Source organism: Myotis daubentonii, chromosome 18 (assembly GCF_963259705.1).
Source record: "Myotis daubentonii chromosome 18, mMyoDau2.1, whole genome shotgun sequence".
NCBI lineage: Eukaryota > Metazoa > Chordata > Mammalia > Chiroptera > Vespertilionidae > Myotis > Myotis daubentonii.
Window position 1 is genome coordinate 17572554 of NC_081857.1, and position 20565 is coordinate 17593118.

Sequence of the window (20565 nt, forward strand, 5' to 3'; positions counted from 1 at the left end):
ATACCATAGGTGTGTAATGAATATGTGCTTCTATTTCTTCCTTGAATTCAAAGTAAGATTTAGAAAAGTGCTATGTAGTTATTTGGTATATCTTTGCCTATTATACTAGCTAAACAGTCACAGAGCTTTATTCTATTGTTCAAAAAGTGTAAAATTTTAATATCTCCATGTTTTCTAATGTAAGATTGCATTTGTCATAAAAATATTAATCTAATTGTAATGATTATCATTGAAGATGTGAAATGTTTAATTACTAGTTTTTGAAAACAATTTATAATGAACCAGAGTAAGTGAATACTCTAGTTGGGGCTAGCTTCTTAAAAGATTCATTCAGTTTGATTTTTTTCTCTCTCTCTTATAGGTGTGAGCCATGCAATGGGAGGGAGAGGAGGAATAAATAGAGGAAATATTAATTAAATGTTCTATAAATTGTAATAACTGTGAATAAGATTGTCCAGTCTGTTTTAGTGTTATGATTGTCGAGTTTAAAGACATTTTTGTATTTAAATTGGTATGCTTATCTCAACATTCTTTATTAATAAAAGGTATTTCAGTGTCAGATTTTATCATTGTTTTACTTGTCTGTTCCTTTGCCCACCGGTCTAAGGACAGTTGTACCAGACATTGGATAAGGTCTTCCCAGAAGGAGTAGTAACGGCTCTTGCTGTTCTGCTGGGCACATTCAAGTTATAGGCTTGATCTAAATAGAAGAGAGGGATCATTTTATTAAACATTTCTGAGAGTACTGCCTTGACAAATTGACCTTTTAATCAGGTTTAACTCTCCTTAAAAGTAAAAATCAAAAACCACTTGGGTTTTACTCTTTTTTTAAATCTGATGTCATCTGTATAGGCAGAATAACACATTTCTGGATTTTTCAAAGAAAAGTGTCTCAGGTAATATAATTTAATAAGATTTATTTCTCAGGAACTTCTAATCTTATGGACTGTAATGATGCAAATCAGTATAACTTTATGGTTTATAACTAAATGCCAAATATTGTTTCAGGAGAAATTTTACGTAATTTATCATAATAGACTCAATCTCATGAAGGATAGGGTAGCATTCAGTTGCAGTCCTTTCAATTTAATGTGAAAGAAAAGCAAAAATTTAAACTTTCTCTTGAGGGCAATTATAGTTTAACTTCTCACCTTCAGCCTCCATTTGAACACTTGGTGTTTTGATTATGTTTGTATTTCAGAAATTAGATCACATCTTTAAGAAGCTATTGAGATTTAACTAACTCACCCCTAGAAAAAGCATAGTAATCGTAGCCATCGGGTTTTCTGATGTTGGGCAGGGATATAGCTGAGGTAACCAAATTGGGAAGTCCTCTCCACAGTGTACTTGTTTGGGCTTCATTGTGGAGGAAACCTGTAGATGATATTGGAAAGAGCAGCTGTTAGAGTCAGACATACCACAGTATTAACTCCAGTGTGGTCACTCAATAGCTCTGTTACCTTGGATGTTATTTAACCAGTGCCTAGTTTTTGGCCTCTCAGAATTGGTGCAAATAACTACCTTTTATCACTGTTTTCAGGGTTACAGTTTTGTATATATTGTTCTTGGTAAGAGATAATTAAAATAAGTACCATTTATCAAGTAACATTTAAACTGCATTCCTTACCCACAACCCATAAAGGAAAAGTATTGATCTTTGATGTTTTGCACCAATAAGCTTAAAATATTAGGGTTGTTTGGACAGTATTCATATTTAATAAGCCTTACATCTACTTCGTGTGTAAGAATTTTTAACACAGTAAAAAAAAAAACAAAAACACATTACCTTTGTCTTGATAAAGGACTCTGACAGGCCGCGAATATTGAATGCTGATGGTGTGTGTTTGAGATCCAATAGCCCGTTCAAAGCGAAGTCTCCTAACCTGTGTTGTTTCTCCATACACCGGATAATTCAGAGCAGGTCTTCTTCCAGAGCACTGCCTGTTGGGTTCCTGTTTATAAGTATACTTCTGAACTCTGCCCCCTATTAGAAAAAAAAACACAAATTAATTTAGTCCCCAAAAAAAGATGGAAAAGAGCTTTTACAAGGTGGAAGAAACAATGTTTTTCATAAAATATGTCTAGACAATAATGGCTATTAGGGGTATTATGAAAATAATTACTAAATCCTGAAATACTTGAATGATTAAATTCAACAGACTGCATAGCTATGTATTGAACTTAGTGTGAGAGTACATCGATGACATTCATTATGTCAATAACCAGAAAACAGGTGAAATTGTTATTTGCATGTTGAGAGATCTAAATGCTTCTTAGTGCCCTCAATTTTTTTTTTATTGAAAAATATTTGATCCAGCTATTAAAGACATCTTTTCACAGTAAACCCAGTAGTAAATGAAAATATTCAATAAAACTTTTCTGGCAAATCAACTATTAAAAGTTGTGTGATTTTTGTCAATTATGTAGCACATACCTCTCTTGAAAAAATACACAGATTCAGGTCTCTCCTTGTATTTAGGTATTGAAAGAGCTGCCAGTATTTTTCCATTTAGTCCTCCAAATCCTTTTACAATTTGTTTGGGATACCCAGGATCTTTTACATCATTGGTGAAACGCCAGTACTGAGAACCCTAATCATTTAAAAGAGGAAGTGATGTTAACCGTTTTTGGGGGGAAAAGGTTAGGCATTCATTCTTAGATTTTTAAGTATAGGAAGAAAGTTTTAACTCAGGTGTTTGAATAAGTTGACCATTAATGCTACCAAATTGTGTTAACTTTTGATTAAATTTTGATGGTAGTCATTAAAATATGGAACCCCTCTGAGGTGAAATTTAAGCTGACTTATGTTTTCATAAAATAAGAACTATTTGCTGGTTTCTCTTACAAAGATATTTTTCTTACCTTAAAGAAGAAAGTTTTTCCGTCACAGTTGCACCTAGTAAAAACAGTATCAATGGGAGAGGGAATACCCCAGACTTCAGTAATTCTACGAGGAGGAGATGGTGGACTGAGTGGATTTAGCATCCAGAAGTAATGACCTAAAATTAAAAGTGATAAATCAGTCTATAAGCTGAATGAATATTAAAACCTATCCCAAAAGAGACCAAAATGAAAACATTTTTAATTATCCTGACAACACTGAATGTGTTAATGACCAGAAGTTTAGTGAGAACTGTACTAGCACAGAACATAGTGTTTGAACATTTCTGAGAGTAAATCTCTCAAGTTTGAAGTTTGACATATTTTAGTTTTCTAGAAAGAGCCTTCTGACTTTGTGACTTAACAGAAAATCACTTTTCTCTCAATTTCTTTATCTTTCAGAAATAAGGAGTTAAAATTAAAGGACTACTAAAATCTCTTCCTCTACTGAGCAAGTTTATGTCTGACTTCTCTTCAGATTTAATCTAAGTAAACAAAGACTGGACTAGTGTCAGTACAGAGAATTAACATACAATTGCTGTTCTGGGATTTATAATATTCACCCTTTCTGGTGTTTGTAAGTGGTTAGAACGCCGGCCCTTGTACCAAAGGGTCTCAGGTTCGATTCCAGGACAAGGGTATGTATGGAAGGCAACCAATTGATGTGTTTCACATCCATGTTCTTTCTCCTTCCTACTCTCCCTCCCTTACACTCTCTAAAAATCAATGGGGGTGAAAAATGTTATTTTCAAATATAGTAGAACAGGGAAAATAAATCCTGGCGTCATTTCATCTGATATGAAATTAAAATTTGAACTACTTTTTAATTCCTAACGGTAGGAACAATTAGCATCATCTCAAGCTCTTTGTTTTGTTACTCTAATATGTCTAATTTTATTAGTCTAATATTTTGGTAATTACTCTCAGGTTTTCATAAATTTCGTGAGGTAAGGTCATTAGTCAGGTTCCCTTTCAGAAAGCTCAACCCAATACTAACTCCTATGGCTTTGGTTCTCATAAATGCCAAGAACAAAATGATGGGCAGAAAAGAGTATGTGCAGAGCTCACCTCGAAATGCAACTAATGTCCCATTGGCCAGAGTCGTCAGTCCATCTACTGATCTGCCATTGCATAAATTGGTTTCATCTGAAACAAATTAATAAGTCAATACAAAACAAAATGAAAAAGGTTAAGTTCTCCAGTTTCATTTCCTCTCTTCATTATTTCCTAAGCTCTTGAAGGATATTACAATCTCTTTCTCCCCTCTCTGCTAAAAAAAAAAAAATGTGATGAATTGGAATAGACAGGTTACCTGATCTTAAAGTTAATTATTTATTGGACGTTTAATCTCAACATTCCATCTTTCGGTTCTTACTGCCCTTTAGATTTGGTTTGTAAAAATAATATTGCAGATTTTTGCTTTGCATTGTACTTTCTTTTAAGGGTGGACTCCCAACTAAATATTTTTGGTATTCTGTACACTGGCCCTGCCTACAGACGCACTAAGTTCCTAACACTAGGCCATTACTCCTTTCTCCAAATATCAATCTTACTGTGATTACTCCTCTGCTTCCAAAACTGTAAGACTTCACAAGTTAATAAGTTCAGGATTCTAGACAATGTACGTATTAATCAGGGCATTCCAGTTCTGATAGACTTATGTTAACATTAGAAACTAAAAAATCAGTCTCTTTACCTGAAAGCATGGGGTTGACGCCAATGCCTTGATCGGATCCTCTCACTGTGAAATCAGCTCCTGGGATAATTAGAGGAGTTATCACAGGGGGCCTGAGAATCACATAAGGTTTTTCTCCTTCAGCATCATTTGCATCTTCATTCTTTGGATGTTCTTCAGCCATCTCTGAGTTACTAGCTTGGTCAGAGCTGGTGGTGGTTTGGAGCAAATCTTCCTCTGAAGAGGCAGGGTTCATTGTAGGCACCGTTGATGTGGTGGTCTTTGGGGGAGATGGTGTAGGCTTTGGTTTTGTCACTTTAGGTGTTGTGTTGGGCTTTTTGGTGGTGGTGGGCATTTGGGGTGCTGTGGTTGGCTTTGGGGATTTAGCAGTCGTCACTTTGGACGTAGTTACTGTGTCTTCAGACGTATTTGTAGTCTCTTCAGTTGTAGTTGTCTTTTTTGTTGCAGCCGTCACTTCAGGTGCAGGAGTTGTTTCCTTAGGAGTAACTTTGGCCGATGTGGTGTCCTTGGTTGTGGTAGATGTCACCTGCTTGGTTGTACTTGTTTGGGACTCAGTGGTCTTGTCTTCTGTTGGAGTCACTTCCGGTGCAGGAGTTGTTTCCTTAGGAGTAACTTTGGCCGATGTGGTGTCCTTGGTTGTGGTAGATGTCACCTGCTTGGTTGTACTTGTTTGGGATTCAGTGGTCTTGTCTTCTTTTGGAGTTGCTGTCTCTTTCGTTGTAGAAGTAGCAGTTGTAATTTCAGTTGTAGTGTGCGTGCCTTTTTCTGTTGTCTTATCCTTTGATGTGGTGGTCGTTTCAGATTTGGTCCCTTCAGGAGCCTTTGGTGTGGGATCTACAGGATACTCAGGAGTTGATTCATCAGGGTTCTCAGGAGGAGTGGGAGGCACCATGGTGGTAGCTGGAGTAGAGGCCTCTGAGGTGGTTGGAGGTGTCTCAGGAGAAGTTGGAGCTGGCTTCTTGGGGGTGGTAGGCTCGGGCTTTTTGGGGGTGGTGGGCTCAGGCTTTTTGGGGGTGGTAGGCTCCGGCTTTTTGGGGGTGGTGGGCTCGGGCTTTTTGGGGGTGGTGGGCTCGGGCTTTTTGGGGGTGGTGGGCTCGGGCTTTTTGGGAGTGGTGGGTTCGGGCTTCTTGGGGGTGGTTGTAGGTTCCTTGGTGGTGGTGGTGGTGGGAGGCGGCGTTTGAGGAGTGGTGGGTGTAAGAGATGTGGTTGTAGTTTCAGCTTCGGTTGTAGTTTTAACAGAAACTGACGTGGCTTCCAAATCTTTAGATGTTTTTTCTGCACTTCGCGTCTCTTTACCTGAAGTCGTCTTCTCTGATGTACTAGCTGAAGTCTCTTTTGTTGTTTTAGAAGTCTCTTTAGTTTCAACCGTTTTCTCCTTACTTGCTGTTGAAGATGTGTCTTTGGATGTTTCAGGTTTCGGTGACGGGCTGGGTTTAGGACTTACTGTTGTCACTGTTGTAACCTTGGAAGTTGTGGTAACCTTAGTGCTTTGAGTGGTGGGCGTGTCAGGAGTTGGGGTGGGCTTGGAATCACCTTCGTCCAATCCACTTCCAGCTTCATCTACCACTGGTGGTTCCGGGGCAGGTTTCTTCTTAGGATTTTCTTTCTTGTTATCTTTTACTAGAGAAAAAAATATACATCTTTTATTCTTGAATAGTTTGTCTTTAGTAATTATGTAAAGCTCCCATTCTTATCACTGACTGTGTGATTCTAGGCAGGTTGCTAACCTCTAATATGTCTATTAATTTATTGTAAAATGTTAAATACTCAACCTGTCTTAGTGGGCTATTTTAGGGAATGAATGAGATAAGGGGTAAAATGCACAAGTAAAACTATACAATTAATAGACGGAGACAAGTGGCGAATTTGAAATTACCCATACGATCAATAACACTAATTCATCTCTTTACATTAAAGCTCTTTGGCCTTCCCTTTCTCTGCTCCTCCTCTTCCTCATTGCTCAGTGCCCCTTTCTCCTGGAAGCCTAGTTCCAACATCTTGTAGATTCACTGCATCCATTAGCTGAGAGGCCTCTACAGCTACATCCAAGGATGCTCCAGTCACCCCCTCCTGCTGAGTTATTTCCATACCCAGGGCTGTTAACTCTTCTCATTCTTCTGCCCAGTCCCACAGGTATAGAAAGGAAATTAGGATGCTATGGCACCTCAAAGACCCTATTTAACAGGATTTGCCATAGCAGCTACCCCACGGGTGAACTACAGAGCCCCAGGGGCACATCATGAGATGAGTTCATTCGCGTGCAGGAATCTGGATGACTCAAAGATTAAATATCTGGCTATTCATTTAGAGAGAAGGCTTCAGAGGAAATCACAACCACCCAGGAAATAGTTCCTTAGAACTCCAGTATCCAAAAATCCAGTACTTCCTGGGGAAAGAGAATATTGTTTAGAATTTCAGGAAATAAAAAGCAGAACAAAGGGAACCTCTTTTCAGGAGGGAAGAGCCTTCTCTGTAGTACATTTTCTATAGAAAAACCAGCCAGATATGACATTTAATTTATTATGAAAACGGTAAAGAGGATTTGTAAACAAGAATAATACTGAGTTTCCCAGAGAGGTGTATGAGAATTTAATAAATTAGCATTTTAAAGCAGTATATAAGTATTTGTTAAGTAAAATAATAAATCTGGAGAAGGAAAAATGAAAACACAAGAGAAAGAAGAAAGAAAAACGATGTCAGGAACTAGAATAGAAAACCACAATCATCATTGGCGCCATCCTGTGGTTTCACAGTTTCTAGAGCATCTTACCCTTTGCTTTAGTTGGTTTCTTAGCTGCTTGGCACTAATTTCCTAAAGGAAGTTTGCATTGGTATTTTCTAAAATAGCTTTTATAGAGTTATACACCTCCCTCCCCAAATATTAAAATATCTTCAAATCACTCTATCAACACGCATTACTTTAGATAATTATTGTTATGGCATTGATATAGTCTTTGATCTTTATCAATGCTCAAACCTTTGGGTTTCTTCTTTAATTCTTTATTAGCAGCTGAATTTTTGGAAGACTTGATTTTCCGAATACTTGAAGAGGAAGAAGAAGAAGAGGAAGAAGACTCTTGATTTTCAGAAACAGAATGTTCTATAAATCAAATAAAAAAGTGATCACACCAATTGTGATTTAAAGCAAGAAAGAACTGCCAGTCCAAATACAACAAGAAATGCTATTTACTAATCAATAAATGTCTGTGTTCTGATTTAACGGTAGCATAATCAACTGCCCTTCTAATTTAATTGTCAGTTAAAAGCAAGATACCGGAGCTTATGACAGATAATAGCAACATAACTATTAACTTTCTCAGAACTCACTGAATGTAATCTGAAAAAAAAATCGTCTTGCTTTTTTAACATTAAGACTTGTTTCCTCTGATTATTTTAACTTAAACCCATACTGGGTTCAGTAAATAAGGAAAATAAATATCTGAGGGTTTATACTTTGGCTTAAACTTTGACTTCAGTAAACAAAAAGCATAATGAGCCTTTAACGACTCATAAGATTATCCTGTTCTATGAGGAGTCAGCTATAGGTTATTTCATCTCAGAAACCTCCTTCTGTCATCTTCCTACCTTCTGTTATTTCCTCTGATTCTATAACTTTCTTAGTCGTCTTCTTGTCTGTTGGTTTGGGTGAACGTTTGGTTGTTGATTTGATGGGTTGACGTGCTCCTGCAGGCGGAGGTGCAGCCTTTGAAGATGGTGGTGATGTGGGGCTATTTACTGAGGCCAAGCAAGACAGGTCGGTTAACATCTGTTTGTACTCATCAGCAACTCTAACTGTGAAAGCCATGGATGCATCTGTCTTCAAGATTAGATGCTGGTTTGCCCGGCCGGCGTGCTCAGTGGTTGAGCGTCAACCCATGAACCAGGAGGCCATGGTTCCTTTCCCAGTCAGGGCACTTGCCCAGGTTTCAGGCTCAGCTCCCAGTAAGGGGGGGGGGGGGGGGGGGGCGATGCAGGAAGCAGCCCACCAATGATTCTCATCATTGATGCTTCTATCCTCTCTCCCTCTCCCTTCCTCTCTCTGAAATCAATAAAAGCATTTTTTTAAAAAGAAAAAAAGAGTAGATGCTGGTGAAAACCAGTGTAGGCAGGCTGTGGCCCAACACTACTCCAAACCAATTAATTCTGAGGATGTGTTGCTATAAAATATTGGTTCTCTTATGGGAGCAAAGGCTCAGGGCTCAGGAAAATTCCAGTCCTGGTCCTGCAAAGCTCTCATTGAGACCTTAGGGGAAAGTGTGAATTCCTTTTGAACTTCATTTTCTTGTTTGCAAACAGTTATTTATTCTAGATGATTTCTGGACGTTTTTATCTAAAAAGTGCTTGGGTTTATAAACTCCATCCCTTGTGTCTGCCTTCTGTGGTGAAAATAATTATTGCATGTGGGTGAGAAATAGAGTAATTACATTTTTTGTTTACATGTTCTTTTACAAGTAATGATGCCAATTTATCATGAAAGTTCTAAATGAATATTCACTTTTGTAAAACTTCCACAGCTTCCCATGATGCTTTTCTCAAACTTGTTGCCCTTCCCCAAGTCAAACGGCTGCTCATGGTTTGATGTGTTTCATTTAAACTTTTGTCACCCCTCCTCCCACCTCTTCTCATGTCCAGAAGAGAAGACATGTTTTGATCATTAGGAACCAGAGGAAGAGGAGCAGGACCTGTGGGAAAGTGGGAAGCAGAGAACAGTGGGGACGCTCTGGGGAGTGGAGGGTTGCCATCAACCCGCTGCTCTTACCAAGCATCTCAGAAAGCGATGGCTGCAGTCTCCATGAACTGACCACCGCACCTCTCCCTTTCTCCCCCCTACAAAAGCGACAAGTACCTCAACTTGAGAAACTGTTCTGCCACATACTAGTGATCTTCAACACACACTTAACCTCTTGGCTTTTCTCACCCACGTTCATAGCTCAACTGCTGATTCCTCCAGTTCTTGAAATGTGATCACTGAGACTTACAGATGCCTACAAGCAGAATCCAGCAATCTTGAAACAACTGAGTGGCGAATTAACGACATAATTGGTTGCTATTCTTTAAAAATGAAGTATTGAAGCTCTGGCTGTCCTTTATTTTCCTCGCGTTTTCCACAAACCTCATGCAATCGGGCCACCCTAAGGCATTATCTTTATTAACAGGTTCTCTCAATGCTTCCTCACTCCCCACCTATCCTCTTCCCAAGCTGCATTCCTAGCGTTCTGACTCACAGCCAGCAGGGTTCTCAGGGCGGTGAGTAAACATGTCCTGCCCACATGGGTCCTTCTGAAAGCTGCAGGGACTCTGCTCTGAGTTTTCCATTACAAGGGTGTCCTCTCCGTTATTCCTGGAATGCTTTCCAGTGAAAACATTGAAGGGTGAAAAAAGGCCCCTCAGCTCAGCTGCCTGACAGCCTTCTGCCCTCTCCCCTGCTGGAAAGGAGCGGGCGTGCAGCCTTGTCTAAATAAAATGATCGGGTTATGCAAGCGATGCACATCTACACTTCCACAAATTGTCTTGTTTTAACAAAAGCCTTTAAGAACAAACGGTAACAGAAAGAAATCTATTGTTTAAGAATATTTTTAAATCTTGGGGTGTTTTTTTTGGTAAAATTTAGATGGTTTTACTACACTCTCAGAGTACTCCTTTGGGACCCATAACCAGAGAAGATTTTAAGATGAGACTATCCCTTGTTATTGACTATTAGGCACAGGATTGGAGAGAGAGAACTGTCAAGATGGGAAGAGACATACAATGCACAGTTAACAAATTCTTGGTAGGTTTGCTTGTAAATGTAATGCCTTAAACTAATTCACTAATGTTCTAGTTTAGAGAAGCAAAAAAGTGTTGATTCTCCCTTTAGATACACACTGAAGCCCTAACCGGTTTGGCGCAGTGGATAGAACATCAGCCTGCGGACTGAAAGGTCCCAGGTTCGATTCCGGTCAAGGGCATGCATCTTGGTTGCAGGCACATACCCAGTAGGGAGTGTGCAGGAGGCAGCTGATCAATGTTTCTCTCTCATCGATGTTTCTAACTCTCTATCCCTCGCCCTCTCTGTAAAAACTCAATAAAATATATTTAAACACACACTGAAAAACATTACTTTGTAAAGCACAGATAGTTCAAAGGACAGCTGACCATTCAGGTGAGACAAGAAATCATCAAGGGAGTTGGTTACTGTTGATTTAACCTGAAACTGAACCACACCTGCAGAGAGAAGCATGTACACTCAGGCCCACCCTCTGTTACTCAACCTGCGCGCCTGGAGCCAGGCTGAGCCAGGGAGTGCTGCTGGGAGAGGCGGCCGTCCCTCAATTCATCTTGTTGAAACAAAATTTGAATGAAATAACTTAAATGTTAGTGAAATCAACACCTCAGAGGGTCGTACTGCCAGGCGTTATCAGTGAGGCCAAGGTGTGTGCACAGCTCTGGCTGCACCCCAGAAGCACCCCCTGGCACTGATGCTTACCTTCACAGAAATCGTCGTAATCGGGACAGCACTTGCCATACTTCTTACATTGGTTGTCACAGTCACACTCCCTCCCTCTTTCAAAGGACTCGGAGCAGCGGCCTTTACAGGAGAGCTCTACCCAGAGCAAAACAAAACATTGCGCATTAGGATTACTGAGGACAACACAGCCACCCCCAGGAAGGGGAGCCCTTTCCCACCTTCTTTCTAGCCCACTAGAGCCCCAACGAGCATTTCTAAGTCCTCTGCTTAGGAAAATGGATGGATTCCCAAGTGGAGACAGCCCAAGTCAAGAAAGAAATATGGGGACTTAGGGAAACATGTTTGCCCTTCGAGGTTCCAAGAGACACCCCAATGCTACCCAAGTCATTTCCATGTATGGACAATGGAAAATGTTTCAATAGTAAATGACCCTTCATGGGAAATCCCTCCATCTTTTTTCCTCCTCACATCACTCATTGTAATAGATTTCTGTTAATTTAATATTCAGATCCTACAACAATATATTCCAAATGGATCAGTGTTTCAGCTCAGAATTAAAGGTCTCTGTTTATAATGCAGAGACCTTTATTATGACAAACTATTAACAAATTCTTGGTAGGTTTGCTCGTAAATTTAGTGCCTCAAAACTAAATTTTAGTAGAGGTGAAAGACACAGCCTAATCCATGGCATGGACTTGTATATGAGAGGCTTGCTTATTTATTTATTTTTTTTTTAAAAAAGCCTTGGTTAGAGATCCAATGACTCCAACAAGGCCTATTTGAAATAGTTACCTTAACACAACACAACACAACATATACATTGTACAACAATATACTTATGAGCTTCACATGCAAATTCTAAAAGGAAAGATAACTTTGAGACAATTTTAATTATAATTTTTATGAATTAAATATGACATGTCTCTGTGTTAACAAAATGGCCAAAAATATAGTCAAGTGAAATATTACCTACCATTCATTGAAAATTCAAACCTTTTGGGTTTTCATTGAAACTCATCATTAAACACTAATGCTTCATCATTAAATTGCCATTTTTAGGTAATTTAGAAACATGTCAATATATATATTAAAAAAGTCAAGTAGTAGACAAGATTTTAGGACCATAGATTCTTCTGGTGAAACTTCTGAAGGGCTTCCTGACTAAGCAATGACAACTCATTACTTTTTACTTCATGATTCCAGAGTCACAGTGTTAAGTCTCTACTGAAGACAAGACATTGTATGTGGCACTAATCAAAACCCTTGTGCAAGCGACAGATCTCCAGGCTTAAACTCCCCCAGAAGTGACAAACTTTGACACCATCCTTAGGTACAACACGCTGCGACATTTATGCAAGGGAAGGGAAAGACACTTGAGCAACAAGATGCGCAATAGTATGAACAGAGCACAGCGAGGGATGCTCAAGAACAGCGATGTTTGACAGGGGAGATGCCAGCTCTTGGCACTTACCCACAGTGCAGAATTTCTTGAAATCAGGGCAGCACTCCATGTAGAGTTGACAGTTATAATCACAGTTGCAGGGGGTATCTCTAGAATACCCTTCCCCACATCTCCCTGCACAGCTTGATACATCTAAAATCATACAATATAGGTAAACACGGCCAAACCACTTACAGAGAGGGAGAGATCTCAGGAGGAGGACAGAGCCCTTTGGGGAGAGAGAATTGTGTCCGTTGGGAAAGGATGGGGATGATAATTAGCCACAGGTCCAGGTGATCTTTGCCTGATCTTTTATAAGACTCACTTTATTCTTTTCTAGACTGAGAAGACAAATACTCTTGAAAATCAAAGTAGGAGCTTTGCACCTTTCCTGGGAGGGGGGTGGCAGCTACAGCTCTACTGGTGTTGCCATCATTGGAGCCTCTCTGTGCTGGGTACCGAGTCATATATTATCTCTAACGCTTTTAAAAATGTTGCCAAGAGACTCTGAGTAGCTTCTCTTTAGAGATAAGGAAGCTGAAAGATTGAAATTTTAATAACTTGCTTCAGGGCACCCAGCTAGTGAACAGATCCAGCATATACGTATTATAGGTCAATGAATACCTGTTAATTATTCATATTGACCTCTTTCACTCTCAGAAGTGTCCTGATTTGGCCCTAAATTATATAGTTAAACTACTAGAGGCCCGGTGCAAGAAATTCCTGCATGGGGAGGGGGGGGTGAGGGTCCCTCAGCTCAGCCTGCACCCTCTCGCAATCTGGGACCTCTTGGGGGATGTCCGACTGCTGGACATCCCTCTCGCAATCTGGGACTCCTGGCTCCTAACCACTCGCCTGACTGATCACCCCTAACTATTCACCTGCCTGCCTGATTGTCCCTAACCCCTCTGCCTTCCTGCCTGATCGCCCCTATCTGCCTCTGCCTCAGCCCCCACTGCTGTGGCTTCATCAAGAAGGACGCCTGGAATGACATCCAGAAGGTTGTTTGGATGTCTGGTCTAATTAGCATATTAGCTTTTATTATTATAGATTTTAAGTCAACAGCCCATTTAGAATTTGAACTCTAATATATCTGATTCTAAAACCCAAACAATCACAGTGCCTCTTGTTCTTGATGAGCTTGAAGAAAGCTGGTTATACCTGCACAAACTCTCCTAGGTGTCCTTTCCCTTTTATTGGTGGGGGGGACTGGGTTCTTTAAATGTCAGGGAAGTCAGATGTTTACAACCACTGCTAAAATGATGCAAGATGAATAACTACTGAAATAAGACCTGGACATGAATGTAAAGGTCATGAACAGAATATTTCTGGGTAAAACAAAAACCAAAAAAAACCAAAATCATAATTATCTCCCAATATAGTTTCAAAATCATTTGGAAAACACCTTGAAATCCTCCCTGAAGAGAGAACCATAGAAAAGCAACCACTGCATCTGTCTCTGGAATAGAAATTGGCAGGTGGTATCTGCCAATCCATAGAAGGACTTTTGAAACACACTGGGGGGAAAAATCTCAAAATGATGATTCCAGGAGAGTGAAGGTCTTAATATGCAAATTAAACAGTAAATACCAGGAAAACTTTCAGAAGTGTTTGCATACATATACACACAATACACACAGATGCATATATAGTGTATGTATATAAATACATATATTATATATAAAGAAAAAAGGGAATGGGGAGAGGTTGAGAAGGCAAGAAAAGCAGATGCAACATCAAAATGTTATTTACCGTTAGCAGATTTCTGAAATAGGAAATCAAATGTCTTTACAGGAAAAGTTTATTTTCATAGATTAAATGTCTGTACTTCTCTTGCTATTCATTTTAATAACTAACCTTAAATTCATTTACTTAAAGGAGAGTAAAGCGTTTTAGTGAACAATTGACTATCACAGAGGAAAGGTGGGTTAGAAAAACACACCCAGTGCTGCGAACCTTGTAATTTATCATGAAAGAGCACGGGGGTCTGGAGATACCAGAGCCGTCATCATTCCTTTTGAAATGTTTACATTTGCTTTTATGCATTTTCCATCTTTTCTTATCTCAGCGATTCTGAAACGATGCCCATCGCAGGCAGTTACCTTTCTTGCTCGGGTTCATGAGAATTTTAATTATTTTACTGGAAATGTCTATTTCATAAATGTAATTTCACCATAACAATCATGCGCCTAATATCAAATGACATTCACATCTGTGTAATTCCATATCTGGATGAACAGTCCTTATATAAGAAAGAGAGCATTTTCAAGATTAATAAAATGCCATTTCAAATATTGCAGATGTCCGTTGAAGTGCTTTATCAATACTTTATTTGATGTAAGAAATTAAATTTCTTTGTAAACATTTAGATAAAAATCGTATGCTATTTAAATACTGATCTTATCAGTTAATCAAATAATATTGTATCACCCCAGCAACATCTGTATATATTTTTTTTAAACTTTTGGGATAACCCTAGGAATAATGAATACAAAAATTATTCTATAGAAAAGCTCAAAACTTCTTGAAAGATTCTGTAACACAGGAGACAAGAGTGAGAATTCCAAAATGCTCATAAAAGGTACGTTTTTACATAATAAGGTTGTACTCTGCATTAAACTTAAACAAACATACGTTTTTAGACATCTATTTCTTTTGTTGGCCTAAGAGTCAGAACTGAATGATTAGCAATAGTTGTGAAATAAAACAGTTTTGGATGGTGAAGGTACCTTGAGAAGAAACTTGCTGAATCAAGAAAACAGAAAGTAGCAGCAACAAGTGAATGGGAAGTATCTTCCACTCCATGGCCATCGCTGAGAAGAAAACAAAAGTATCAGAGAACTCCTCTTTGATCTCACCACCAGCTTCTGCCTGTGCTGCATTCATGCTTTGGTAACTTTTAAAATGCAATTTAAGGACAAAACCACCCCATTCTTGAAGCAAGACTTTTAGTCAGCTTTAATTCTATAGTAATTATTTGACCATTGGATTTAATCTTATGCAGAAGAAATCAAGTCACCATCTCAGTCATGTCATGGAACATTTTAATTCTTTAGAATTCCCCCCAATAGAATACAAACTTATCTTAAAATTCTATTAATATTAAAACAGGTACTTACAGTGCAAGGTTTAAATTCTATCTTAAGGAACAAAATAACCAGCCTCAGTAAAATTTAATTTGATAAACATAGAAGTTACCATTCCAACTTCCCCTTCCCTCTCAATATCAATTTACAAGCTTCCAACAGGTGGATTGCAGAAATGTGATCTTTTCCCAAACTGTCCAACTACTATCCTTACACATCTATTTCAAACACCTTTAATAAAGTTTATCCCTATTGAATTGAAAACATTTAATTCCATGAAGCAAGTTAACTTTGACACTTACCGGTAAGAGGATAGATGAATTTCTCCAGTGTCCTGGAAGTCATATATATATCAGTGCAGATATACTGGGATGAACCCATTAGTCCAAAGGTTAGACAAAATCAACAGTGACAACCAATGAAATCAAACTTTCCTCATTTATTGGAAGAGGGCCCGGACGACTAGACTTAGGCAACATCTGGAAAACACTTCCATTAAGAGAAATGACTACTACAAAATAAATTTCGATTTATTGGCCCAAACACCTCTAATTTCTAAGTGAACAAATTGTTCTGAGATGGCAAAGCACGCTGGCTGGCTTTGACAAGTGTACTGAAACAGCAACTTTAAATGTCAAACGCTGGTATCATGTCTTCGTTTTTCTTCCAGTTAATCTAGCAAAGAGTGGTTTTGAAACTTATCTAGTGTTAGCCTGTGGTATGTATTTTCTGAACTTACACTATTAAATCAAACGGACATTTTTGTTCTTGAGTATTTTTGTTTCCCCGGAGCTCAAAAAAATAAGTCCTGCTACCTACAACTGCATAATCCACAGTGTGGATTTTCTAGGTTCCTTTACCATGTAGAAATCTGCTTGAAATTTGTATCATTTCCTTAGTTCCTGAGCCCAGCAGTGTTTGGAAAGGGTCTTTTTAACCCGCTTTGATAAGCAATGTCCCTGTTCAAAACCTACCTACCTGCATAAGGCCTTGCTTTTGTCCCAGCACCTTTGCAAAACTTTCTCAGGTCCATCACAGATCAATCACATCCAGAATCATAGTCAACGCTACATTTTTTAAAAAAATATATATTTTTATTGATTTCAAAGAAGAGAGAGGGAGAGATAGAAACATCAACGATGAGAGAGAATCACTGATCGGCGGCTGCCTCTTGCATGCCCCGCACTGGGGATCGAGCCCACAACCCTTTGGTCCACAGGCCGACGCTCCATCCAAACCAGCCAGGGCTCAACGCTACGTTTTATTGAACTTATCTGTTCATCTGTTTCCTTCCCACCACAACAGACTGCAATTTCCTCAAGGATAACCAACGTCCATGTCTTAATTCTGTTCCCAACATCTAGTCCAGCAATCCACCCAGGTTGTTGGCCACAGGCTCATTGAAACACACCGTTGTAACCTGGGATTCCACCATGTTAGGTATTTGTTAAGTGCTGCACTGAATCATTACAAAACGCCTTTAAGTGGAATATAATTATCCACATTTTACAAGTCAGATGAAGACCCACGGGAGAATAACCTGTGACCCACGAAGAGCACATAAGAGCAGGAGGCAGAGTGAAGCTTTGCTCCCATGTCTTTTTTAAGTTCCACCACGTTCCCCCGATATCCAGCCGCCTTTGAGTCAAAGCCATCACTTCAGTATTTAATCACAGTCCTCAATTTTACTCCTTCACGGACACATGTAGGTTGATGAGATCGCGACCTTCGTAAAGACAGAAGCTATGATATAAGCACCTCTTTTGTTCCCACGGTGCTCATTCTGGGCTAAATCCTGTACAAACACAATGTAGAGCCTGTCTGCCCACCTCTAAGTAATCGCCTTTCTCTGGAAACTACCTCCTCCTCTTCAGGGGCATTTATTTCCCTCTTGGCCGCTTCTCTATATGTGATCTTGTCACACCTACCACAGATGATAGGCCTAACCCACACTAAACGGGGCCAGCGTGTTTCCCTGTCCTGGGGTTCGGAAACAGTGATTTTGAGATTGCGAGTCTGTCTAGGCCAGTGATGGAGAACCTATGACACGCGTGTCAGAGATGACACGCGAACTCATTTTTTTGGTTGATTTTTCTTTGTTAAATGGCATTTAAATATATAAAAAAATCAAAAATACAAGTCTTTGTTTTGCTATGGTTGCAAATATCAAAAAATTTCTATATGTGACACGGCACCAGAGTTAAGTTAGGGTTTTTCAAAATGCTGACACGTTGAGCTCAAAAGGTTCGCCATCACTGGTCTAGGCAGATGTTTCACATGCTCATTTCTGTCCAAGGTCTAAAGAAGTAAGAGAAAGGGCTTCCAAATAAAGAGGGAAAAGAACGAGGCAGCCAGCAGAGAGAGGCAGAGCGGGTCCTGACAGCTTTCTAGGTCTTGGTTACTCTCTGTTCCTGAGATCCAGATGCCTTCTTGCTCTGCCTCCTCATGTAGTCTCCCCCCCCCTCCCCACATCCCCTCCCCCTCCACACACATCTGCTTTGGGGCTGAAGCTGCTAAAGAGATGCTTTCTGTTACTTAATATCACTAATCAAAACATAGCAGATATTCAAAACACCCTACTGGATGGAATTAAGCCGAATTCTCTTAGTTCTTCCTTTCCTGAGGTCAAGAGGGGCTAGAAGTTTTTTCAAGCCAGACCTACACACTGGGAATACCAAGAAAGCAGGTATAGGTAGACACACATAGACACACATCCTTAAAGCAAATATAAATTGCTCTCTAATTATTGCCTCTTAGAACTATCCATACTATCATTTTCCTCCTTTACACAGATGTATTATAATGATGGCAAATGACATTTTAAAATTGGTTGAAAATCTGTTCCAGTAATATGTATTCTCGAGTTCAAGCTCTAAGCTGGGAAAACTGACAAATAAACCACACACACACATAATTATGGTCAACCGATTAACACATTCTCATTGTCTCAAATATATTTTTCTCTGTATAATTAAGTATGAAAAAAAAGAGAAACTATTAAATGTCAAGTTCCTAAGGCTTAGGTTATAAATACCTGCTTTGCATAATGCCATTGGCTAATCAGACTGGGTAAATAAAGTTTGCCCCTACAGCATGGAAGCATTTTAATTCCATCTACTTAATGTATCTTTATAAACTGTACTACATGCTCCATTCTGTGGCTACTGGGCCATTTACCCTTGCTTGTCCATCACACAGAAATTGTTCCATTAGGTTTAGGTTCTCCCTTTGAAATTTATTTTCTTATTAAAAAGGTATTTTATTAATTTTCACTTACACATTTAATTGGGGAAAAATTATCACAGGATTGGTTTTTAATAAGGGGGAGATGGGGAGAGGAAAGAGCTGGAAAGCACATAAACAATATTAGATCCTCTCCTCATCTTCTGGGCATAACTTCCATCCAGTTCTCCCTCATGAACCTCAGTTTCTGAACGTGGCAGCCCCCCAGTGCTGCCTTCAGAGAACACTCGTGTGTTTCCGGGCATTTTCTCTGCAGTAAATTATCCCAGATGGCTGTGCGCTTCTGCTTGACGTGCTCCGTCTCCATCCCTGCTGTTAGCCGTCACTGTCCTATAGCCAGTGGGTCTGTACCTAGTGGCTTCTCTCCACCTTTCCACGTCTTTGATGTGTTTCATTTCCTTCCAGCAGCAGCCCAGGAAAAACTGAAGCATGCTGGGGGAACACCACAGAGGCAGGCCAGCTCTTTATGGCCCTATTTGCTCACAATGCTCAGTTAGTGTTCTCCAGAAGTGGAAAATCTCCTCTCCTCTCCTTTGGAATAAAGACCTGGATGTGGGGACTGGCTCTGTTTATTCCATTAGGCCCTTAGGGCATTTTCATGTAGGAGAATGGATCGTGGCTTTTTTTTTCTGGATGTTGATCAAAAGTCAGACCATTAGATAAGAAAAGTAATATTGCATTTGCTTTGGGGGATTTGCATACTACACAACAATGCAAAAGAATGAACTATGAGTAATGAACTATTGGTTTTGGGAAGGAAGAAGTGAACTGTTTTTATTTGTAGATGACATGACTGTATATGTAGAAAATCCTGAAAAATCTAAATCAAGCTCCTATGATACAAGATCAATCACAAGGTTCATCACACTTTAATGTATGAACTCAGATGTGCTGTCTCTTTTGAATGTTCATAAGAGTTCCTTCATTTGTTCATTCATGCAATTATTTTTTAAAGAATATGTTTATTGATTTCAGAGTGAAAGGGTGAGGGAGAGAGAGATAGAAACATCAATGATGAGAGAGAATTATTGATCGGCTGCCTCCTGCACACCCCCTACTTCGGAATGAGCCCACAACCCAGGCATGTGCCCTGACCAGGAATCAAACTGTGACCTCCTGGTTTATAGGTCAATGCTCAACCATCAAGCTACACCAGCTGGGCTACCATAGTTTCTTTCTGTACATGATTGCTAATCCTGTATCTGCTTGTTCACCTTACAAGTTTACAGTCTTTCTTCTAATGGCCACTTTGCCATCAGACCTCTGTTTTCTAGCTCTTACCAGTAAGCTTTGTGACCATTTCAGTCTATATCCTTTGGATTTGAGATATCAAAAAAGCATACTATGTCACAACTCAGACAAAAATCATTACAAATTTATTTTTGAGGAGTCAACAACATGAGTAATTTCCACATTACTATTAAGAGAGTGAAAGTGAACTGGGGTGCTATAATAACTCAGTGTGACAAATCCTTGAGAATTGGGAAATTCAGAGAGTGGGAGCAAAGTTGGGGTGTGGTCAAAGGACCACAGATAGGTGGGACAGGAGAGAAGTCTCCCAAGGGACGCCTTGAGGACATTTCGTTGAGTCATTCCAAAGCAGGAACACCAGGCCCTTTAAAGATATCAAGTGTAATGCAGGTTTGGCTTGCAACATCTCCTTCCCTGCAATGGTAGCTAATTTCTGTCAAGAGGACTGACAACCGATTCCCGTCAGCAGGATGTTTGCTTTGAACTGCCCCCTTAGGACTTTTATTAAGCTGGTTACAGA

General features: G+C 39.5%; 2 protein-coding genes across 8 annotated transcripts in view; one reads left to right on the plus strand and one right to left on the minus strand.

The window, feature by feature from the left end:
- The window catches only part of TPR (translocated promoter region, nuclear basket protein), a 69673-nt gene extending 69107 nt beyond the window's left edge, over nucleotides 1–566 (plus strand). For all 4 annotated transcript variants that reach the window (XM_059675478.1, XM_059675475.1, XM_059675479.1 and 1 more), the window contains exon 52: nucleotides 362–566. In XM_059675478.1, coding sequence (XP_059531461.1) covers nucleotides 362–417 — 56 coding nt within the window. In that variant the 3' untranslated portion in view covers nucleotides 418–566. The remainder of the gene's footprint in view (nucleotides 1–361) is intronic.
- Nucleotides 509–15278, minus strand: PRG4 (proteoglycan 4). 4 transcript variants are annotated; one of them, XM_059675481.1, is made up of 12 exons: nucleotides 15195–15278; nucleotides 12496–12618; nucleotides 11043–11159; nucleotides 8162–8311; nucleotides 7554–7676; nucleotides 4577–6196; nucleotides 3949–4026; nucleotides 2863–2999; nucleotides 2435–2591; nucleotides 1787–1984; nucleotides 1249–1374; nucleotides 509–700 (listed from the first exon to the last, which is right to left on the minus strand). In XM_059675481.1, the coding sequence occupies exons 1-12, from the start codon at nucleotides 15274–15276 to the stop codon at nucleotides 603–605; spliced, it is 3009 nt and encodes a 1002-aa protein (XP_059531464.1). In that variant the 5' UTR covers nucleotides 15277–15278; the 3' UTR covers nucleotides 509–602. The 4 variants fall into 4 exon arrangements, with proteins under 4 accessions (XP_059531464.1, XP_059531465.1, XP_059531466.1 ...); XM_059675482.1 differs by lacking the exon at nucleotides 12496–12618; XM_059675483.1 differs by lacking the exons at nucleotides 7554–7676; nucleotides 8162–8311.
- Nucleotides 15279–20565: the final 5287 nt, after the last annotated feature.

Bases quoted from the DNA above. Each gene is read 5' to 3' on its own strand.
- PRG4 (XM_059675481.1), bottom strand. From the start codon at position 15,276: ATGGCCATGGAGTGGAAGATACTTCCCATTCACTTGTTGCTGCTACTT. The intron at 8,312-11,042 runs GTAAGCATCAGT...GCTTGGCCTCAG, and splicing joins TTACGACGATTTCTGTGAAG to TAAATAGCCCCACATCACCA. The intron at 3,000-3,948 runs GTGAGCTCTGCA...TTTTAATTTTAG, and splicing joins GACATTAGTTGCATTTCGAG to GTCATTACTTCTGGATGCTA.